The sequence below is a fragment of the Tamandua tetradactyla genome, chromosome 14, assembly GCF_023851605.1.
Source record: "Tamandua tetradactyla isolate mTamTet1 chromosome 14, mTamTet1.pri, whole genome shotgun sequence".
In the NCBI taxonomy this organism is placed as follows: Eukaryota; Metazoa; Chordata; class Mammalia; order Pilosa; family Myrmecophagidae; genus Tamandua; species Tamandua tetradactyla.
This window is the reverse complement of record NC_135340.1, coordinates 88,601,787-88,624,754: the sequence shown is the minus strand read 5'-3', so window position 1 is coordinate 88,624,754 and position 22,968 is coordinate 88,601,787. Positions and strand designations below refer to the sequence as shown.

Genomic DNA, 22,968 nt, shown 5'->3' with positions numbered 1-22,968 from the left:
TCCAGCGGGGATACAGGCCAGGAGCCCAGCCTCCTTGCCTGTGGGAGCTCCCAGGGGGTTCTCCAGTGGTGAAAGCGCAGGGCCAGGCTCCGAGGTCCTCCTCCCAGGTCTCTGCCTTTGATCACCGAGGCCCCTGCTGGAGAGTGGCTTGAGGACATGACAGGCTGGCATAGGGGTCACATGAGTGCTATTCCCAGCTACCTCCCAGCCCTCCTCCAAGATAGGGACAATGCTGGTGGCTCCACCAGTCCTGCATGTAAACAGCAGGCAGTGGGATGGGCTTGTCCTGTAACCGCAGTTCTGGCCAGGGGGTTCTCCAACTGGACCTTGCATTAGTCACCTGGAGGGCATGTCAAGACGCAGCTTGCTGGTCCCACCCTAGAATTCTGAAGTCCCAAGGTCTAGGTGGGACCTGAAGTTGTGTAATTCAGTTGTGTAATTCCCTCCAGTTCCCAGATGCCATGACTGCTGGATGGGGAACCCACTGTGGGACCCCTGCTCTGGAAGACGTGGGGGAGAGAGGATCAGGGGAGATATGGGTGGGGAGAGAGCACCTCAGGGTCCTGGGGGCTGCCCACCAAATAGCCCCCTCCCCACCAAATAGCCTCTCCTTAGGCCTTCTGGAGAGTTCTAGGAGGCAGGGAGGGGTTGCCTCTGTAACCGAGGAGTTGGAATTTAACAAGTGATTATGATTACTTAATCATTACATACTTCTTTTTACTTTCTAGTGTACTAGAAGAGCCAGAGGGAAATACCTGACATCTCTCAACTGTCATCCAGCTGCCTTCATCTCGATGGTCATATGATTGTAGACCCTTTATCTTGAATTCTTGTGAGTATAAAACCCTTGTGACTGATCCTCACTTGGAACCCCTTATCCGGTTTTTTGACTTTAGAGTCTTCTTGATCACTAAAGGCAGACGGTAATGTTTATGAATGAAGGGTGCTGGGTCAGCCCAGAACTAACCCACCCCAAGTCCAAATCTGTCTTGCTGGAGGAATCTGGATCTAACCTAAATGGGCCTGCCTGACACGTGCAGCAGCTTAAACTTTAACCTACAAGTCACTTCTACCGCATTAGTACTAAAGATCATGGCCATCACCATAGGAAGGCCGCCGTTTTCCTACACACCTTCTCTGACCACGCAGGTAATGAGTCTGTGCGTGCTCGACAGATCGCCTCTAATCACATCAGGTGGGGCCACTGTGCTCATTATCCTAAACCCTGTCCGTCTTTCCTCTAATAAAACTACCCGAATGACTACAGTTTGGGGAGACAGATTTGGGGGCTGCTAGGCCATGTCATCTCCTGCCTTGTGCCTAGGAATAAACTCTATCTCTCCCTGAAACCCCAGTGTTCCAGGAATGGGTTATTGAGCACAGGGGCAGAGACCACCCTTTGCTTTTGATGGGCCTCACCTCTGGCACAGGCAGGGCTGGAAAGTGGGTGTGGGCCCGTCTCCCCAGGGCACCCAGGAACAGTGCTCCCCAACTGCAGGTCTGGGTGGGGAGAGGCGGCAGAGGGCAGAGCCCAGGGGGCCTCTGCTGCTCGGTGGCTCCTCAGGCCGAATGCCAGGGGACCTGGGCTCCCCCTGACCTGTGCTGCCCCCACCCACCCCACCCAGAGCACAAAGCCCTGGAGGACGGGGCTTGGGTCCCCAGTGCCAGGGCAAGGGCCCAGGGCACAGCAGGCCATGGAGGGAGGACACGGGTAAATAAATGACCAAGTAAAGGAGTGTCGAAGGTGAAAGTTGATGGAGTCGAAAATACAATCAAAGCAGAACAGAACCGGGGGGCTGAGACCCTGAGCCTGTCACCCAACAGGCAGCCTCCGCCTGCCAAGCTACTGGTCACCCTCTGGCCTGGCATCATCTCCATGACACAAGCCTGACATGCCACCGCCCTTTCCTTCTGGGCCCCTGTCCTGGGATGAGAGCAAGGGCCTTGTTTAGGGTAAATCATGACTCCTGTAGGAATGACCCCCTGTGGAGGGTCTTGTTTAACTGACGGGGCGGCCAGGCAGGTGTTCTGATCCATGCAGAAGAGAAGCCAAAGAACAGTCTTCTAGAGGGCAGGACACTGAAGGGAATGTGCCAACACTGCCACGCTGGATTTGGAGTGGGGGTGCCCCGCTGGACTGCGTTCATTTGCTTGCCTGTTAGACAACGTGATTGTGCAGTTTGTCAGCTCCGAAAACCCTGAACAGTGAGATCAGGCTGTGGGCAGTCACCGGCGGCCAAGGCAAGGCGTGTTCAGACCGCAGCTTCCCAGGGAGGGCAGAGGGTCCCCAGGCAGGAGGGGCGGGGGTGGGTGCCAAGCGGGTCTGGGCGATGCAGCCTGCAGCTGGGGGCCGTCAGGCCACCCTGCCGCGGGGCTGTCACCACGAGTAGGTGGATGGTGGTCACAGCCACCGCCCCACACCTGCTCCTTGCCACCAGCACCCCAAGAGGGTGGGCAGAGGGGCTACTCGGGACGCGGGGCCTTGAAGGGCTCCCGGCGGAGAGAGCCACATCACGCACGCTCCCGCGCCTCCGCACCGACGTCGCCGCCCAGAGGAACCCCCTTGGAACCTCCAAGGTCCACCGCGGCGAGTGAAAACCGAGGCACTGCGCGCGCCCCTTTCCTCTCTGGCTCCTGCACCGCCACGTCCCGCCGCGGGACACCTCCCCCCAGCCCCGGCGTGTTCCGCCCCCTGCCCCCGCCCCCAGACAGACCCGCCCCCTCCCCGCTACCTTTCGCGCCCAGGTCGCCTCCTGCGCAGTCCCCTGCGTCCCCAAGCATGGCGCGCGCTGCGGGGGCCGAGCGGCGGCTGCTGGCCATCTACACGGGCGGCACGGTGGGCATGCGGAGCGAGCAGGGCGGTGAGTCGGTAGCCCGCGGGCTTCGCTTTTCCAGAGCCGGCCTCCGCCATGTGAGCTCGCGCGATCCAGGCGCCGTCAGTGGAAACCCGGTCCGGGAGCGGCTCGTTGGGCCCGCCCGGGGTCCCCAGCGGCGGTGGCGGCACTCTGCTGTGCCCCGCCCCTGCCCTGGCCAGGGCTGCTCTGGAAGCGCAGGGTGGGTGGCAGGTGGAAAGAGGGGCAAGGGAGACCCGGCAGGGCCTGGTGGGCATTTTCTGGTTGGGGCGCCTGGGGAGCCAGGTGTGGCAGGTAGAAGCATGGAGAGGTGGGGTGGGGGCGCCCAGCCTCTGTCTTGAGCCTCACCCCCACCCCCTGCCCTGGACAGAGGAGGCGCCAGGTGTGAAGATGCCACCAAGGAGTGGTCATCTGGTCCCCACTGGGACTCCTTTGGTCCCAGACAGGAAGTAGCTTATCTGGGATGACAGCCAAGACCCCTTGACACCTCTGGGGACATATGCCCATGGCTTTGTGGAGCTGTAGAGTTTCTCTATCCCTGCAGCACAGGCCTGACCCATAGGGCATCCAGTAGCCAAGGGACCCCGGAATACACCAGGGGCTCAGCAGGGAGCCTGGCGGCCCCTGTGCTTTGACTGCATGAGCCAGAGAAGGGCTGAGTTAAGCCACCCTGCTCCATCACTGGGAGCGGGTCACAGGGGTGTCTGAGGGAGGCTGAAGCCTGGAGTCCTGCCGGAGGAGCTAAGAGAGGAGGTGGTCCCCAGGACGCTGGGCAGAGTGGATGCGGCCAAGACTGCCCCTTCCTGGGTAGGCCCCTGACGCTGTCCCTCCTGGTCTGTAAGCAGCCGGCCGCGTTTCCTGGGCTCCCCAGGCTCTGAGTGGCCGTAGTCCCCACCACTGTCCCCCGGGGAGGCTGGAGGTGCAGCAGTGCCACCAGAGCAGCAGCTTCTGACTGCTCTGGTGCTCAGTCACGGGGCCTTCCTGGGTACTCCTGGGCAGCATCTGTCTCCTCACCCTCAAGAGAGCTTAGGGAGGCCAGGGTGACACCCCAGAGGATGGAGGATGAGGAGGCACGAGGTCCAGTGGCAGGGGCAAAATGCCCACACCGAACACCTGGGGGCATCGGGCACGCCCACGCCAGGCTGCGAACTTATGCCTGGCGGCCAGCTGCCCCTCAGGGTCACCTGGATAGTGGCAGGGCCCCTTCGAGAACATGAGGTGGAAACTTAGGCCCAGAAGTGAGGACAGTACCCACAGTCCAGGCCAGAAGGGGAGGTGAGGCCAGCCGCAGGCCCCTCCATGCCCCTCTCTGAGTCCCCTGGGGAGACCTACTGGACCGGCCCACCCCCGAATCCTGATGCCAGCGAGCACCAATGATTAACTCGGCCGCCCCTGCTGACGTGGCCTCCGGCTCCTGCAAGGACAGTGTGTGGCCCAGCGGCAAGGACCACAGCAGACCTGTTTGGATTGTTGCTGTTGAAACACTTCCTGCGCCTGTTGGTAAACAGTGGACTTGCTGTGCGCCCGGCACCCCGTGCCTGCCAAAGTTCAGGGTGCTGTGGAGGAGGGGCAGGGTGGCAGAAGGGACACCCCTTGGCCCAGTCCTTCCGTGTCCCCGAGGTAGGAGCAGGCCAAGGGGCGGCCGCCCCATTGGGGTCCAGCCAGGGGGCCTCGGTGGCAGCCTCCACACACACCCTGCCCCACTGCCTGCGGCCCCCATGAGGACATGCGCAGGCCCTAAGCCCTGGTCCTACGGCGGATGGGGCCTCAGAAGGGGTTGGTGTCAGTTGTGGTGTTGGTCTCTTCCTGAATGGGGTCTCCAAGATCCAACTTGGACACGGCCATTGAATTAGAGTGGCCTCCATCCAGAGGCCAAGGAAGCTGGACCCAGTAGGCACAGAAGCCAGGGACAGAGGCAGGAGGAGATGGAGCAGGCGGGTGCCAGTGACGAGGCAGTGACGCAATCAAGGACCTCACTGAGGCGGCAAGCTGGGAGCACAGGACCCTGGATCCCGGAGGAGGTGCGGTCCAGGACGGATGTCGGTCATGTGTCCTTGTGGTTTTCGCCATGGTAGCTCTGGGCTGGAGACCACGGCCAGATCTGCACCCCGACACAAGAGGAGCTGGCCTCGGGTGCACAGGACGCATGCAGTAGCACTTTTCTGGGGCTGCGGAGACTCTGAGGAGCACTTCCGGGCCTCTCCCAGCTCCTGGCTGCCCAGATGTCCCTGGCTTGTGGCCATATCACTCCAGCCTCCGCTGCCACCTCACGTGGCCTCTCCTCTGTATCTGATAAGGACACTTGTCATCAGATTTGGGGTTCTGCCCATAATCCAGGACCATCTCCTCTCAAGGTCCTTAACTTATGTCTGCAAAGACCCTATTTCCAAATAAGACCACTTCCACAGGTCCTGGGGTTTGGGTGTGGACATGTCTTTTTGGAGGGCCACTGGGTGACTCACTGCAGTCACCCAGTGGCCTGTTACAATTCTATAAAAGGTGGCCTTGGGGTGCACGGGTGGTTCAGTGGTTGAATGCTCGCCTTCCATGCGGAAGTCCCAGGTTCGATTCCTAGACTATGCACTCCCTCCTCCCCCCAAAAATGCAGTGGCCCTGGGGACACAGGGCCAGGTGGGGACCAGTAGATCCTGCTCCCCACAGACCAGGATCTGGAACCCCAACGGAACTGAGGAGACGGGAGAAGCTCGTGGGCCTTAGAGGAAGGGTCTCAGGCCAGGACTCCTAGCCAAGGTTGGCCATGGGAAGGGGGGACCAGGGATCACTGAGGATGCCCGGCAACTAGTGCTAGGTTGTCGCTGGCCCCAAGCTCTCCTCAATGCCCAGGTCTGCAGCTGTTCTCAGGGATCCCCGGCCTGGGTGATGGGAAACATGGCTTCACCCCCAGCTTGAGGTCTTTGGAAGCAGCCAACAACCTCTCTGGACAGGCTCGTGGGCTCCGGGCTCAGAACCAGGAGACAAGCGGTGCCTGCTGGCCACAGCCCCAGTGGGTGGTGCTTTGTCATAGGCACTTTGTGGGGGCCTACACTGCATCCTCGCTGGCGCCCTGGGGCCCGTGCCAGCCAGCATTTGGGGGATGTTCGGCCGAGCCTGCTGGGGCCTGGGTGCCCTGAAGAGTGAGCGGACCTTCCTCAGGCTGCTGACTGGCTGGAGCAGTGGGGACAGGAGGCCAGGTCATTTGTTTCCAGAGCACATGCCTAGGCCATTGAATGGTTTTCTCAGGATGAGGCACCATTTCTGCCCAGAGCGTCCTTGGGTCCTGGCTGAGGGCACGGAGCTGTCTTGAGGGCACAGAGCTGGCTGTAGGGCACAGAGCTGGCTGAGGGTACAGAGCTGGCTGTGGGGCACAGAGCTGGCTGAGGGCACAGAGTTGTGCTGGGGGTCTGGATGGGACATGCACAGTCCTCGTACCCCAGGAGCCCACAGACCAGCAGGGAGATGGCCCCTGGCAGGCAGTGCAGGACAGGGAGCTGAGCGAGGTGACAGTGGGACAAGGGCAGCATGAGGGTTTGGACACTCACGGCCTGGAGGTCTGGGGGTACTTCCTGGAGGTGGTGCCCAGGAGCTGGGCCGGAAGAGAGAATCTTGGGTCAGGCTTAGAACAAGAGGGAGGGGCCATCTTCGGGGCATGGGGGTGGAGTGGTGGGTGAGGTCAGGACAAGTGGGTAGCAGGGGTGGCCCCAGGTGTGAAGCTCCCTGGAGCTGGAGGGGAGAGGAGGGCTCAGCAGCGGCTCCAGGCAGGGGGCTGATGGCCATCATGGGGAGGGTCCCAGGGCTGCCACCCACCCCAGCCCTCATGCCGATGCCCTGCCCCTGGCCTCTGCCCGCAGTGCTTGTGCCCACGCAGGGCCTGGCTGCCGTGTTGAGGGCACTGCCAATGTTCCACGACAAGGAGCATGCCCGGACCCTGAGGCTCCCCCAGGACACGCTGGTGCTGCCGTGAGTGTGGCGCCCTTAGGTCCTGGCTCTGGGGGGCAGGGGCCTTCAGGGTGTCGCCTGCGCAGGGTCGCCACAAGATCCTCTCACCCATCCTTGGTAGCCTGGGACTTCCCACCCCCCTCCTCGGGGCAGGGCATCAGGCCTGGAGGGAGGTGGCTGGTCCCAGGACTTCCTCCTTACCTTCCTGCCCTAGGGCTCCACAGGTGGGGCTGGGGGGAGGGCAGGGAGAAGTGGGGAGCAGCTGGGAGCAGGGCCTCAGGGCTTGCCTTCCATGCGGCAGCCCGGCCAGTCCCGGCCAGAGGATCATCTACACCGTGCTGGAGTGGCAGCCCCTGTTCGACTCCAGTGACATGACCCTCACCGAGTGGATTCAGATTGCGCAGACCATTGAGGTGGGGGGCGCCCGTTGGAGGTGGAGCCGGTCTGGCGACCACCGAGACCTGGGGCGCCAGAGGCTGCGGGGCCCTCGGCCGGGCCTCAGCGCAGAGGGAGGCTGCGTCCCCATCCAGGACAGGGGGGCCGGCCCCGCCCCGGTGGTCCTCACCCAGCTTCCCCCACCCCCACCCGCCAGTTGGTACCTGGCGTGGGCTTCGCATCCTCTGCCCAGGAGATGAGGTCGTAGTGGGTTTAGGGCCCGACTGAGGCGCTGCAGGCTAGCCGGGGGGGCTAAAGCGTGGGCGCCGCCGGGCTCCCCGCCGCGGGCCCCCCGCGCCTCCCCCCAGCCCCTTCCCCGCCCCTCCCCCACCGCGGCCGCGGGGCCAGGAGAGGGCGCTTCCGCCCTGCCTCGGCCTCCCCGCGCCTCTGCCCGCCAGGATCGGCCCTTCCTCAAGGCCCCGGACGGCCCGAAGCTGGGGCGGCTTGGGGCTCCCGGAGGCGGGCGGGCCTGTCTCGCTGGGCCCCGGGCACGTCGCAGGAGCTGTGAGGGGAGCGTCCCTGTCCTCGGGGCCTTCCAGGGCTCCCGGCCACAGCGTCTCCACCCCGAGGGGCGCCGAGGGTTGGGGACACTGACCCTGTGGCAGGGGCCGTGTGGGGGCCCCTGCATCCCCCCAGGCGGGCCTGAGCATCCCTCCCCGCAGGAGCGCTACGAGCAGCACGACGGCTTCGTGATCATCCAGGGCACTGACACCATGGCCTTCGCCGCCTCTGCGCTTTCCTTCGCGCTGGAGAACCTGCAGAAAACCGTCATACTCACGGGGGCCCAGGTTGCGTGGGGAGCAGGGGCATCCCCAGGCCAGGGCAGGCTCACACCGTGGAGGGCCGAGCAGGGGTCCAGAGTGGGGTCTGAGCTGGGCTGCATGTTGTGGCTGAAGCAGAACCCCACCTTCTTGCTCCAGGCACCCCCAGAGGTCCCTCCTGCTCTCTCTGGGGTGGGCCATGACTGGGGGACACTGGAGGCCTCCCTGCACCCCGGCACCTGCCTGCTTCCATCTCCGCCAGCTCCCCCTCTGAAGTGGACCTCGGGCACTGCCCAGCATGGCCACATGTGGAGCTGCCGCCCACAGTGTCCCCGTGCTGACTGCCCACTCTGCTGGCCTCCACACCCTCCCTGGCACCCCTGCCCCTCCCAGGTGGAATGGTAGGGCGCTGGGTGCTACTCAGAGTCCCTTGTGGCCACCACCTCCATAGTAGACAGGGCAGCAGAGGGCCAGGGACGGGGACAAGCCCCCAAGAGTGTGCAGGGGGGTGGGGCCATGGCACAGCCGGCCCCTGCCATCCCATGGCCACTCTCAGCCCAGCCCACGATCTAGCCTGGCCTGGCCTGAATGCACGGAGGCAGAGGGGAGGGAGGGAGCACGGCACCGACCACTGCCCTGGGCCCTGTGGCCTCATTTTCCTGCCAGTGTCTGGGGTGGGGTCACTGCCAGCAGGACGTGGAGTGGGTACGGGGCTTGGGGGCGGCTGCACGGTCAGCATCGCTGTCAGCCAAGTGCCAGCTGAAAGCTTCGGGGAAGTTCTCGTTCCCAGCAGCTTCCTCCCCCCCGGCCCACCAGCCCAGAGCCTTCCCTGGCCAGACCACTGGGGGCCTCTCAATCCCCCCAACTGCCAGCTGCTCCTGCCTCAGCCCCTCTGCCGGCCTCTTTCCCCCAGGTGTCCATCCACACCCTGTGGAGCGACGGCCGGGAGAACCTGCTGGGAGCCCTGCTCATGGCCGGCCAGTACACCATCCCTGAGGTGCCAGGGGCCTGGGCAGGCAGGCAGAGCGGGGCTGGGGCAGGCGGGCAGTGGGCACCCTCAGCCTGCCTACTTTCTGGGACCCTAGATGCACTTGGGGGCATGGCCTCAGGTGGGACACGCGGCATGGAACAAGATTTTAAAATCTTTCAGTTCACAAGTAATGCAGGTCATCATAAAAAAGAAAAAAAAAGAAATAGAGAAAACAGCAGGAAACAGCCCTGCCTACTCTCACCCTGGGAACCAGCACTGTTGGGAGTTCAGTGTCTCCCCCCAACCCCCACCCCTTGATTCCTGTCGTCAGATGCATAAAAGTTTCCATGAATGATGCGCACTCTGTACCTGGCATGCCGCCCCCTCCCCTCTCCTGCTCTGCTCTGTGGGAGCGGCTCTGCCAGCCTCCCTTTGCCCCTACTCAACAGGAGCCCCTGCTGTCTTTCTGTGTCCCTTCCAAGAGGCCCCCAGGCTCTGGGGAAGTGGCTTCAAAGAGGCAGTGTTCTCAGGTCCCCTGGGTCCCGGCCCAGCCCCACTGGGGAACAGCCCCAAACATCACCCCCAGCTCCGCAGGGCTCTGCAGGGACGTGAGTGTGCCGCCGGGGCCCCCCAGGTACTACCTCCTCTTCCCTGTGGGCTGAGTTCACCCAGGGCCCCTGAGAAGCCATGCTGACCACCCAGGGCCTGCAGGGACCCACTGAGGCTGAGCTGCCCGAAAGTGCTGTTCCAGGGGGCTCATCTGTCCTGGGACCCCTCTCTGCCTCCCCATGGGGAACGAGCTGCTCACTGGCTGCAGGGAGTGAGCGGGAGGTGCCTCTGGAGGGGCCCAGCGCTGAGAACCCATTCCTTGCACGCCCCCCCACCCCGTCCGCAGGTCTGTCTGTTCTTCCAGAACCAGCTGTTCCGGGGCAATAGGGCCACCAAGGTGGACTCACGCAGGTTCGCAGCCTTCTGCTCCCCCAACCTGCCCCCCCTGGCCACCATGGGGCCCGACATCATAAGTAAGAGGGCCAGGTGTCTGCCTGGGAATCAGGTGTGGGGGACACTTCCCCCTGACTTGGGGAGAGGGTGCCGTATGGTTGTGACTCTGGGAGCAGAAGCCCGGGGAACCTGCTGCCATGGTGCCCTGGCTCAGGGGCGCCTTCAGTGCCTGCCCGTGGTACTGCCCAGGCCTCTCTGTCTCCCGGATCCCTGCTGCAAGACCTCGTCCCCAACGTGCTTCCTGGGGCCAAGGGAGACTTTCTGGGGACCTCCCCTGGGGCCCGCCCATAGCCTGTGACTTCTGACTGCACCCTGGGGGTTGGCATTACTGCATCCTCAGCCACCCTGGTACTCGTGGCTGCATCCAGGCTCAGGGCCACCCTGGGCCACCAGGGTCACTCCCGGGCCCATGGGGGTCTCTGCATTGGGGTGACCCCTGGCCCTTCCCCCATGCCACCTGGCTGGGGGAAGCTCCTGTCTACTGGCTTTGGTGCCTGGCTGGGCCCCCAAGGATGCCATGGCTCCTGCCTGCGATGGCAGGACCCTGACAAGGGGTTCCAGGGAATCCCAGGTCTGGCCCCATCCCACTAGCTGGAGGTGCAGGGTGTCCCTTCCACTGGAGCCCGCCTCGGAGGCTCCAGGGCCTGGCAGAGCCCACCAGCTTTTGGGGGCAGTTTGGAGGGGCTGGCGGCCTTGAGGAGGACCAGTCCCTGTGGGGAGCAGTGGGGTTCTACAGCAAGTGCCCTCGCCCTCACCTGGGCCTGAGCTACAGCCGGGAGTCTGCAGGTCTGGGGAGCTGGGGGTGGTCTGGAAAGCCTCTGCCAGCTCCATGCCAGGCCACAGGCCATGTAGTCAGGAGCTGCTGCCCCCCTTCCTCTTTGTCCCTCCAAGTGCAAGGAGGGGGACTGCCCGCGGTGGGTGGCAGGCATTCTTTGTCCCCTCCGTGCCGAGCCCCCTCTGCAGCCATAACTCTTGGGTGCTGGCAGTAGCCCCCCCAGCAGCCCCCAAGCTGCCGTCTTATCTGCTCTCCCAGCTGAGTTGCACGTCCCTAAATTAAAGGACGCCCATGCGGCTATTGTGCAGGGCTGATTGATGTGGCAGCGCGGGTGGGGGGCAGGGGGTTTGTGTTCTCGGCCTCTGCTACCTCCCACCCCACAACTCAGGCTGGGAAGGCAGCGTGTGCTCAGAATGTCCCTCTGTCTATTATCACATGCAAATGGCTGTGCAGAAGAGAGCAGCAGGCTACGGGCTTGCACGCAGCTGGTGTGAGGTCGGGTCGGGAGAGCCCCACTTCTCATCCTGGCTCTGTGCCAGACTTGCTGGGTAGCTTCAGGCATGACCCTTCCCCTCCCTCTGCCTCGGTTTCCCTGGCTGGTCTGGAAGTCTTCGTGGCACCTGCCACCCCAGACTGCTCTCCAGTGCCCACTGGCCAGTGGGGGATCGCCAGGACCTGGCCTCTGCATGCTGAGGGCGGAGGTGGGTCCCTGAGGGTGCAGGCCATTCCTAAGCAGGAGCTAGGAGCTGGCCGGGAGCTCCGGGTCTGGTGGAGCAGCCAGCCTTCCCACTCGTGGACACTGACCCTCTGAGTTTCCAGCCTGAGCACATGGAAAACTCTATGTGTGGCATTTAAGGGGCACTGACCCCCAAATGCCTGCTCCTCTCTGCTTTCCACCTGACTTGAAACTCCACCGTTTCCCACCCTGGTGCTAGTGAGAGGGCAATGGTTATGTCAGGCCTCTAAGACTCGGGGAGAATTCGATGGAGGTTTTCTTTCCCCCAAAGTGGGGAGGCAGGAAGACTCATCCTCCCCACCCCCCCCACCCTCCCATCCACCCCCCCCACCCTCCCATCCACCCACCCCCACCCTCCCATCCACACACATCCCACATCTACCCACCTATCACCCATCTGCCCATCCACCATCCTTCCATTATCCTCCATCCGTCTGCCCATTCGCTGACCGGCTGTGCCCTTCCTCCTTCAGCATACTCGGAAGAGGGCCTGACTACTGGGCAGTGTGGCCGGCGCTGGGACTGCAGGGGCAGGTCCAGTGAGGCTGGGCAGTGGGGGTGGGGCAGGTCCTCAGCACGGGCAGATGCAGCTGGCTGGTGAGAGGTGTGTGGAAGAGGGGATGCGGTGGGCAGGTGCGCCATCTTCCAGGCCATTTTAGGACCCGGCCCAGTCCAGTGCAGCTCCCAGCGGTGCAGCGTTTTGCGCACGTCCACGCACTCTGCCGGGAACGCCTTGGCTCCCCCTTCCTCCCCACCCCCACCCCGTAAGAATCCGCTCAGACTCCATCTTGGGGGCGAGGAGGGTCATCCCTGCCTCTTCACCCGGCGAGGTCACATGTGCCACCCGATGCTCACTCATCGCTCTCTTGCCTCGAAGGCAGCCACGCTGCCTGCTCTGAATCCCACACCTGCCAGAGCCGGGCACAGGCCGGAGCCGGCACATGTTGGAGGAGTGACCTGCAGCTGGGAGGATCTGGGCCCGGGAGTAGAGGCAGGGCAGGAGGCAGTGGAAATGCCGTGCAAGGGCTTGGGGCTCGGGGCTCAGGGGACACAGTAGGGAGGCTGAGGCTGGCCCATGGTGGGTGGGAGCACGCGGGCAAGTGGCCCTTGTGTCCTCAGTCAATCAGGAGCTGGTGCTGGTGGCGCCGCAGCGGGGGAAGCTGGTGGTGCACAGCTGCATGGAGCCGGAGGTGGCCCTGCTGCGCCTCTACCCGGGGATCCCTGCCAGGCTGGTATGGGCCGCGTGCTGGGCTGGGCAGGGGTCTCGCGGGTGGGGGCGCCGCTACAGCGGCTGGCCGGGGTGCCTCCCCCACTCAGTCCCAGGCTTCGCGCACATGTCCACCAGAGCTGGCCTGGGCTCTGCAGGGTCCCCCACGCATCTCCTGGCCGTCCCTGGCCATTCCACCTGCTCTGTCCCACAGGTCCGGGCCTTCCTGCAGCCCCCCCTGAAGGGCGTGGTCATGGAGAGCTTTGGCTCCGGGAATGGGCCCACCAAGCCGGACCTCCTGCAGGAGCTGCGGGCGGCGGCCCAGCGCGGCCTCATCATCGTCAACTGCACCCACTGCCTTCAGGGCGCTGTCACCTCGAGCTATGCATCTAGCCTGGTAGGGTGGGCCGTGGGTGGAGGCCCGGGGAGGAGCCCCTGAGCCTAGGAGGCCAGGGTGGGGGGGATGCTGGGTGAGCCACCACCTCCTTGCCCCTCCTTCACAGGCCATGGCGGGGGCTGGCATTGTCTCCGGCTTTGACATGACCTCAGAGGCCGCCCTCGCCAAGCTGTCCTACGTGCTGGGCCGGCCAGGGCTGGGCCTGGACGAGCGGAAGCAGGTGTGTGCACTGCACGGGCGGGGGGGCGGGGGGGTGGGGAGGCTGCCGAGCAGCGGGCCCCCGAGGCTGTGTGTGCATGTGGGCTTAGAAAACCCTGGGAGGTGGGTGGCCTCCCCTTGGAGGCAAAGGCCTAACTCCGGGCCCACGCTGACCCACCCTTCCCAGAGGCGCCCAGACTGAGGCCCCCCCAACCGCAGGTGGTCCCTGGTCGTGCCCCATTCCCTCCACCCCTCCAGGGCACTGTCCCCTCCGTTGGGCCAGCGGGAAGCTATCAGGACCCAGGGTGGGCCAGGGAAGGCAGCCTTGAGGTCCCCAGCCTGGGGGCTCAGCTGGGTGGTCCTGGGCTCTGCTCACCTGGTGGGTGTCTCTGTGCTCCTGGCAGCTGTTGGCCAAAGACCTGCGGGGGGAGGTGACGCTGCCTGTGGAGGCCCCCCAAGCCTCTGTGCAGGGCAGTACGGTGGGCCAGCGGGTCGCCCAGTTCCTCAGGCTGAGCAGACGTCAGGTATGGCCGGCGGGGGCTGCCCGGGCCAGGCGGGTGACAAGGAGCTGGTGGGGCTTGGGTGCTGGGGCCCAGGAGAAAGACTTGGGGAGCACCAGAGCGAGGCACACAGGGACCCGTGGAGTGATGCACGGGGAGCACTGACCCTGGGATGGGCTCCTGGGTGGGAACGCTGCCTGTCCCGATGGGCCCTGTATAGAAGTCTCCCTCGGTTCTGGGCTGGAGGGCTCCCTGGAGATTTGGCTGTCCCCCAGCATCAGAAGACGTGGCCCAGGCTTTAGGGCCCTTCTCCTCTCCATCAGCACCCACACAAGGGGTCCTGACCTACAGCGGGGCCAGGAACCCTGCTTCAGGATGCAGGGCCTGGGCTGGGCCAGATTTGCAGGGGTCACCGGACCCCCTGTGGCTGGGCGAAGCTGCCAGGGCCTGAGCACCACTTCCCAGGTCTGTCTGGGTCATGGTGTGAGCCCTGTGTCTCAGTTTACCGCTGTAGCATGGGAGTCTCTTGCTGGGAAGGGGTGAGGTGAGGTGAGAGGGCCAGAGTGGGCCTGAGCCTAGGGTGGCTTGTGGAAACCTGGTGACAGCTGGGCGTGGGCAGCTGGGTAGGGCGTCTGCACACCAGGGAGCTCCTCACCTGCTCATGTGCTGGGGCAGGAGGCCCGGGGATGGCCCCAAAGGAAGGTACCGGTGTGCGCGGACAGTCTCTTTTCAAGGGAAGGGTCACAGCACCCCTTCCTGCACAATCAGGCCATTCGTCTCAAGTCTGTCCCTGCACTTGGGATTGCAGAGCAGATGGGGGGTCACCGAGCAGAGCTGGCGAGGACAAACAGCTGGGGCTCCTGGGGCTGCGGGCATGGCTGGACCTTGGGGTGGGTGGGGAGACTTGAATGTCACACCTGGGCTTTCTGTCCTGTGGCTGCGACTAAGCAGGTGGCCAGACTTTTGACCCAGACCAGCAGCCAGCCGTGGGGGCCACACACGCCCTGGACCCTGGCCTGCCTGCCCTGCCCACCTTGCCCTATGTAAGGGGCAACACTGGTTGTGGCCCCACGGTACTCTGTCCCCACCCCCTGCCCAGGAGCTGGACGCTGTGCCGGATGTCCTGAAGCCCAGCCTGGCCTGTGCCGTGGCCCACGCTGGTGACCTGGATGCCCTGCAGGCCCTCTTGGATATGGTGAGCCGCCCCCTCCTGGGCCACCCCTCAGGTCGCTCCTTGGGGCCTTCCCGGTCCCCTCTTAGGCATGACATATCCCCTTTCCCCCCCAGGGCAGTGACCTGACCCAGGAGGATTTTATCGGCCGGACCCCACTGCATGTGGCTGCCCGGGGGGGCCACGCTGACATAGTCAGCATGCTGCTGCATGGGGGCTCAGACGTGAACGCCCGCGACGGGGATGGGTGCAGCCCACTGCTGCTGGCTGTGCGCGGCAGGTACGGGGGCCCTGCCGTGTGCAGGGTCCAGGGCAGGCCCTGTACTGGGGTGCACGCGGGGACTGTGGGGCCCCGGCCTGTATGGCCGAGAAGCAGGCATCTGGGGCCTGAGACCACCCGGCGGCGGCCCTCCTCCGGCTCCCTCCCGAGGGGCTGGCTGGTCCACCTGGAGGCGCCTGCCGCCCCCCACTCGGTCGCCTCTCCTAGGGTGGGACCCCGCCGCCTTTGACTGACAGCCGAAACCCGGGGGCGGGATAGGGCCTTGGAGGGGCTCCGCTGAAGCCCTGGGAAGGGCACGAGGCGGGGCGCAGGCACGTGCGGTGGGCTACCCGTGTCTCAAATACCGAGTGTGCAGCGTGCGTGTGTGAGTGTGTCGGGGGTCAGGGGTGGGGGGCTGAGACTGCCGGAATCACAGCCTTTAAATTTTACCCCACTGTAATCTTTATTTTTCCTGCGTGCAGAGGTGACGTCTGCTCTCTCGCCGCCGGCCGACGTTACACCCTCGGGAGCGCCTGTGGGGGCGGGGAGAGGGGGCCTCTCTGGAGTACCCCAGAAAGAGGCTGGGGTGCCCCACCCACCCAGGGGTCCTCGGGCAGGCCTCCGTGAAGGTGGCAGAAGGGTGGGGGCTGCGGTGGAGGACCTGGCCTGGGGTAGTCTGTGGCCAGGTTCCAGACAGGGCGTCCTGGGGCACAGGCAGGGGTCATGGCCGTGGGCTCACAGCGCCCCTCAACCGGCCTGCCCAACAAGGGGCTCTGCCCCGGGGAGGGAGAGCACAAGGCTTCCCAAAAGTGGGGTGACCTTAGAATTTACAGGGCAGGTCCACACCCGGAGGTTCTAGAAGGGTCCCGCTGCCCATGGCACCACAGCTGGTGGGTCAAGCCCTGTTGTACCCGCCCTGGCCCTGGCCAGCAGCCCACCCTCCAGGCAGCCCCTGGAGCCTACAGGCCATCCGGCTCTTGTGGGCTGCCAGCCCCACCCCACAGTCACCTGCGTCTGCCCGTGCCTTGTCCACCCTACTCTCTAGGGCAGAGGCTAGGCCTGATTGCCTCAGTTTCTCCAGACCCACGCCTGGCCATTTGATGCGTGTTTGAGGCAGGCAGTGGGGGTGGACAGCTAGGTGCGGCTTCTGGGGAGCTCTCGGAATGGGTAGGGGGAGACCACGTGGGGGCCATGGGGATGGACGGGCTGGGCCGTGGGGGTGGGGGCGCCTGGGGAGGTGTCTGGGAGGTAGACATGGCAGAGCCCAGGAGGGCACCTCACAGCCTGGGCTGAGGGGCCGGGGCAGGCAGTCAGCGTGGCTCTCTCTGGCAGGCATCAGACTGTCATCGAGCTACTGCGGGCGGCCGGCGCCTGCCTGTCCCCCCAGGAGTTGGTGGACGCAGGTTCAGAGCTGTGCAGGTGAGGGCCGTGGGCAGGGAGGGGGTCTTTCCCGGCCCAGGACAGAGGCCAGCAGGGGCCGGCCCACGGTCTCAGGGTAGGATGGGCTCGGGAAGGGGTATGGAGGGGCCAAATGCGGGGCTGCATTTGGGAGGGTGGGCTGGGTGGGTGAGGCGGGGATATCGAAGCCCCCCAGGCAGGGCCCTGGTCTTGAAGGCTCCCTCCCCGCCTTGGGGGTGGGCCTAGCTCCGAGGGGCCCCTCCTAGTGGCCCTGTGGTCCTGCCTGACCTCCTCCCTTCCTGGTCCCCCAAACGGCCACCACGCAGTGCTGGGGCTTCTCTTGAGATTTTATCACTGTGAGACAGAGGCCCAGGGTCCCTGAGATCCCTCAGTTAGGGTGCTGGAGGATGGCTAGGTGGGCATGGGGATCCCTCCTCCATCTGGGGTATAGTCAGGGATTGGGGTGGGGAGATGAGAGACAGAGAGAGAGGAGAGTCCGCGAGGCGGGCCAGGCACAGGGGGCAGCAGTGGGCTGTTAAGGGGGCAGAGTTCCCATGGGTGGCCTTCTCCCCGCCACTGGCCCCTCTCCCAGCCAGGCACCCCATGCCACGGTGTACCTCTGAACCCCGTGCTGCTGAACGCTTCCCTCCTCACTGCGGCCCTGCCCTGGGGGGAGCTATTGTGAAATACGAAACTGGCACACGGTTTGGCAAGTGGAGGGTGTGTGCGCACGTTTGTGTGCATGTTCACACATGTTTCGGTGTGTCTGCAATAAGGGTTTGTGTGTACATGTGCATGCACGAGTGTGTCTATGAGTGTGTGCATGTGCATCTGTGCACGACTCTGGGTGTGTGTATGTGTGCGCATGCGTGTACATCCTTGCCCCGTGGGTGAAACCCGCCTTCAGATCATCTGCCGGCCCCACCCACTGCTGCTAGTGTCAGCTGACCAGGTCTGTTTCTGTGAAAGCGCCCCAGGCACCCTGGGCAGATAGGGGAGCTCTGGGCAGGCCCTGACAGTACCCCTCCCCCACCCAGGCTGGCATCCCAGGCGGACAATGAGGGTCTGCAGGCGTGGTGGCAGGCGGGCGCTGACCTGGGGCAGCCAGGCTACGACGGCCGCAGTGCCCTGCATATCGTGAGTGCCCACCAGTGGCCCCCCCACCCTTTGCAAAAGCTGGACTCTGCTACCTACTCCAGGAAGGCCTCCCTAACTGCTCCACCAGCTCCGCTCCCTGCCCCACCCCTGTCAAATGCCTAAGCCCCAGTGCATAGGGCCTGCCCTGCTTTCCTCCTAGTGGGTGTGCTTCATGGGCAGGAGCTGGCTGGGGGCTGTTCCCTTTCCTGTCCCAGGCTCCTCCCTAGGCCCAGAGCTGGGGGAGGAGAGAGTGTGCGTAGCTGGAGGTGGGAACAGACCCCAGAGGCCTGAGGGGGGCCTGGAGGGTTCCCAGGGTAGCGTCCTGGTCAGTGGGAGGGCCGGGGTGGGGGTTCAGGTGTGCAGGCTGCTAGTCTGCACCCCAGACCCCTTCCCCATGCTCCCTCCTGCAGGCGGAAGCTGCTGGAAACCGGGAAACAGTGACCCTGCTGCACACCCTGGAGGACAAGGCCATTTGCCATGCCTCCAGCCCAGTAAGCCCCCACCCCGGAGTTTCCAGGCTGCAGCCAGACCCTCCTGAGGGCCGGCCGGGATGGGGGTAGGGCACACACTGCAAGGGGAGCCTGAATATGCTGGAGAGAGGGCCAGAGCAGTCAGGGAAGGCTGCATGAAGGAAGGGCTGGCCTCAGATCTCCTGCGTCTGTCCTGCCAGGTCCCCCCCATGATGCACCAGACCTGAGCCCTGGAGGGCTCCAGCCCCAGTCTTGAAGTTCCTCGAGCATGTTGGGGACCCCAGATCCCCTCCTGCCACGCATCATGCCCACTCTACCCACCGCACTGGGACCATGCCCCAAGCCCAGGAAGCCTGGCCATTGGGCCGGGGGTCTAGGAGTGGTTGTCTTCTCAGCCCCGAGCTGACACCCCCACTCCCGAAGTCTCAAGGCAGGCTGGGCATGCCCAGGTCTGTCCCTGTGCTAGAGGCTGGGTCCCTGGCAGGGGCTGGGGCTTGCCCGCTGCCCTGCCCCCATACAACACATGGGCCAAGCAGCCTCACAGCAGGGCCTCAGGAAGTGCTGCCTGGTGTCTAACCTGCAGCCTCTTGCTGCAGTGCAAGCCATTCCCTCCTGCTGTGACCTAGTGAGGGGCTATCAGGAACCCCACCCCACGTCTCCCTGTGGCCATGGCCTGCCCCACTGCTGAGATCATGCCCGCAGTTTCCAGGAGTCCTTGCTGGGCAGAGTGTCAATACAGCATTGCTCTGGGGACTGTCCCTACCTAGGCCCACAAAGCCTGGCTCTGAGTGTGTTTGTCTGGGCTTCAGGACTTGGTTGCATGTAGGGAGCTGGGCCCTGGGCAAAGCTCTTCATCAGCTCACGGGGCGAGGGGCCCTGTTGGTTTTCCGCCTTCACGAGAACTTCCACAGCATTCTGGTCACCATGGTGTCCCCACCCCTGACCCCAGCACAGGGCAGGAGGGCATGGTAGGGCTCAGGGGTGCTTAGGAGCTGATGAGCAACCGAAGGACGGGAGGGGAGCTACTGGGTGTGGTGATGTCAGCCCCTGCCCTCCCGCAGCCCCTGACCCTTGCCTGCTGGGAGCCTGTCCTGCCCAGCCAGCTACTAACGGAGGCAGAGAAGGGAAGACCCTGCCAGCCCCAGCTGTGCTTGCCTGGCATGCATGCCAATGGGCCTGGCAGGCCCAGGCTGGAGGTCGAGCTCTCTAAGGGCACCTGCATTGTTAGTGTCCCAGATGGTGTCACTCTGTCCCAACACTGGGGCGTCCAGAATGACAACCTCACCTCAGCTCACCCCACCCAGGGTGCCCCTTCTGACCCCCGAGTTGTGGCCTGGGCTGGCCGCTCCCGCTGCACATGGTCCCCTAGCCCCTCTGTGTGGTGTGACCCCGCTTCTCCAGTACCTTTCTCTCTGCCCCTGTGCGGAGTCCGCTCTGCTCTCCATCTGTCTGGTGGGCCCCTGGGATGGGGACTCGGAAGGGCTGCCCAGCCTGAGAGCGAGCGCTCCGTAGGTGTTGGGCAAAGCTGGCTCTGGGCCCCCCATGCCTCCGGGGCCTCTGCCAGGGCGGCTCCACCTGCACCCCCAGGTTTCCCAGCCTGGTTCCCAGGCCCGGGCGGGCCCCACAGCTGGCCGCCATCCAGGTCCCAGCGCCTGGCCCTGGCGCAACCTGGTGGTGCCACTCCGACTGGGCTCGACTGATCGGGGAGTCTGGGGCCCCTACCTGAGTGGGAGGTTTCCTGAGCTGGGGGGCTGTAGTTGGGGGTGCCCACCTGGGTGGGGCCGGGCCCCTCAGAGAGCCACGATGAGGCAGTGGGGTAGTCGAACAGCAGCAGAACCCTGGGGTGTGGGAGCCGCAGGTGCTCACCTGCCCCAGCTGGCAGCACCTCCCAAGCAGGTGCCAACCTGCCAGTGTGGAAACACCCACGGCATCCTGGAGTCCCACGAGGGCAGTTGCTGAGCTGGCTTTTCCCCAAGTGGGTCACTGACAGAGCCCAGCAGAGACCCCTGGGGCAGAGGGGGGCAGGAAAAAGCTTCTCCTGGTGGACAGATGTGGGGTGCACTCCCCAAGAGTGGGGTGTGGAGCCCCCACTCTTGGGCCCCTCCATGCCCTGGAGAGATGCACAGCCCTAACCTGGCAGCTCCCAGACTGGACAGCATCAGAGCCGCCAAAGGTCACAGGCACCTCCCTGGAAACTTCCTTGGGGGCTGTTTTGTTTCAAGGTGGGGCAGCTCCTCCGAGGACCCACGTGAAGCCACGAGTGGGTGGACCACGGCCCTCTGCCTCCTGCAGCAGCCCACGGGGGAGAGCAACGGGCCAACGAGTCCTGGTGTGACGGAGGGACTGGTCACGGCAGGGAGCCCAGGGAGAGCGCATGCGGGCCGTCGGGTCCGCCTGGCTGGGGAGGGGGGGAGTCACCGTGCACCCTCCCGCCCGTTTCCAGCTGGAGAACCGAAGGCGCGGAGCAGGGGGTGCACCCAGCGTGCATTCAGTGGAAGGACCGGCTGGGCAGACCCGGGCTTGGGACTGCGGGTGCACCCTGATGCCCGCGGGGTCACTGCAGACGCCCCCTTCCCCCTCCTACCCCACCATTGGAGAGCGGCGCGCTGGCTGCTCCCCGCCTGGTAATTCCACTTTGGGTGGGGCCCCGCCTCCAACAGCCTGTCCTCATCATCGGGACCCAGGGTTATTTCTGGGAACAACCTTCCTTTCATCTCGGCCCCATCTGGGTTCTCAGCGTTTCCTATCATAAAATCAGACTCCTCCGCTGGCGTCCCATCTAGGGCCATCACCGCCCCCAGCCACAGGTAACCCGCATTTCCCTTTAATGCGAGGAAGTGTCCCTTCTAGTCACACCTCAGTACCTCCTGCTGCAAGGGGGACACGCAGATGCTTGTAGCTCCCCCCTCGCCCAGTTCTCTGATGCCGGAGACAGCGCCTGCCTTTGCTGAGGGAGCAGCCCACCCCCCTGCTCCTTCGGGCCCCTCTCTTCCCCACGGAGGCTGTGGTGGTGTGGGGGAGGCGCCTCTCGGTAACACACGCTCTGACCGGCGCCCACCCCAGCACCCCTCTACCCCAGGGCCCCCAACTCCACGCCCGGACGCTCAGGCCTAGGACCTAGAACTCAGCAGCAGGCGCAGAGGCACGGGGTGCCCGCCGCGCCCCTGACAGCTGTTTAACCTGCCGAGGTCACTGGCCCTCTCTGAGACTCAGTTTCCCCGACTGCCGGGTGAAAATAATAAAACTTGCGTTACTCACGCACTGGGTGGCTGTGATAATTAGTGACGCGGCACATGGGGAAACCGCCCAGGCAGCCCATTACCAGCTGATGCCGTGAACAGGCGGGGGCTCCTGGGTGCAGAGGCTGCTGGGGATGCCCCCGAGTTTGTTGAATGGATTATGGCACCCCTTCCTGCCACCTCCTACAGTGGCCCCAGATTCATGACTGTAGGGCTAGGACTTTAGAGGGTACCTCCCCCCAACTTTCTCTCCCCGCTGAAGCCTGAACCTGCCTCAATAGCCCCCATTTATCTTGCGTGGGCAGCTCAGCTGTGACAGAGTCCCGGGAGGCAGGTCAGGTCCCAACACCTCCAGGTGACTAAGTGGGCAAGGCTGCTTCCAAGCTGCGGCCAAAGCTCATGGGCTCCGCCGGGCGGGTGGGGGCAGGGCGGGGACCGGCGGCGGCGTGGGGGAGGGGCATTGCCCTGTTCGGTGGGTGGAGGGGGGAAGCAGGCTTGGGCTCCCGATGTGGGCCGAGGGGTGGGGGCTCAGGGCTGTTTACCCTCGCCCTGGGGCAAGAGACAAGGGGCTGAGAACCCAAATCCTGCCCGGCCTGTTCTCTCTCCCTCCTCCCACCCTCTGGTTTCACTTTCTCTTTGTTTCCCTCCCCCGCACCCCGGTCCCCAGCTCCCTTTGAAGTGAGAGGAGCGGGATGGGCGTGTCGGGCCCAGGTCTCCCCCTCACCCCCCACCCATGGAGTGAACCCGGGCCTGGGCCCCTGTTTGGCTCTGCTCCTGCCCGGCCTAAGCGGCCCGGGACACCAACTCGGCCAGTGTGACAACCCCCCCGCCCAGGTCCCAGGCCAAGTCCCCGCGGACCCCGAGGAGGCCAGGTGCGCCGAGGCCGGGGCGCTGGTGGCGGGGGCGCCGGGGTCGGGCGGGGCCGGCGGCGGGTGAGTCAGGGCCACCCCCGCGCGGGCGCGCCGAGCAGGTCCCCGGCCCGGGGACGATCCTCCGCGCGACCAGGGAGCCGCCCCGCCTGGAAAAACCGGTCGGTGGAGCGCGGCGCGGGCGCATTCCGGCGGCGGGGAGGGCGGCGCGGGCATAAAAGGCGCCGCCGGGCTGGACGCCGCACGGAGCGCAGCCGCCGCCAGGACGCGCGGGCCGGGGCAGAGGGGAGCGCAGGGCGGCCGGCCGGGCTCTGCGGGTGCTGGCTGGGCTCGGTGGCCTCCGCTCCCCCGCGTCCCAGGCGTGGCGTCGCGGCGCGGGTGGAGACGTCGGGGCCGCGGGCGCAGGGCTGGACCCCGAGCGGGACGCGGGGGCCGGTCCCCCGGGGCGCGCCGAGGGCGGCGGGGGCTCTTCACCGCAGCGCGGCGGACTCGCGCGCCGGGTCCAGTGGTTCTTAACAGTTCAACAGTTCTGTAGCGCAATTGTGAAATGTTTAGGACCACTAGATCCGACGGGCCTGGAGACGACAAGGCGACACGACGACAGCGGCGGCGCGGCCCAGGGGCGCTCGGAGAACCGCCCGGGAAGCGCCCACCCG

The 22,968-nt window shown here is 65.0% G+C and overlaps 1 protein-coding gene across 3 annotated transcripts; it reads left to right on the top strand.

Moving 5' to 3' along the window:
• Positions 1 to 2,777: 2,777 nt before the first annotated feature.
• On the top strand, positions 2,778 to 19,727 carry ASPG (asparaginase). 3 transcript variants are annotated; one of them, XM_077128391.1, is made up of 15 exons: positions 2,778 to 2,861; positions 6,701 to 6,809; positions 7,090 to 7,201; positions 7,886 to 8,011; positions 8,898 to 8,981; positions 9,850 to 9,976; positions 12,587 to 12,699; positions 12,889 to 13,071; positions 13,178 to 13,291; positions 13,674 to 13,793; positions 14,869 to 14,964; positions 15,057 to 15,220; positions 16,532 to 16,618; positions 17,635 to 17,734; positions 18,145 to 19,727. In XM_077128391.1, exons 1-15 carry the CDS (start codon positions 2,780 to 2,782, stop codon positions 18,292 to 18,294), a joined length of 1,767 nt encoding a protein of 588 aa, XP_076984506.1. In that variant the 5' UTR covers positions 2,778 to 2,779; the 3' UTR covers positions 18,295 to 19,727. The 3 variants fall into 3 exon arrangements, with proteins under 3 accessions (XP_076984506.1, XP_076984505.1, XP_076984504.1); XM_077128390.1 differs by lacking the exon at positions 2,778 to 2,861 and having other exon boundaries at positions 2,874 to 6,809; positions 18,145 to 18,225; positions 18,405 to 19,727; XM_077128389.1 differs by lacking the exon at positions 2,778 to 2,861 and having other exon boundaries at positions 2,874 to 6,809.
• The last annotated feature ends 3,241 nt before the right edge of the window (positions 19,728 to 22,968 follow it).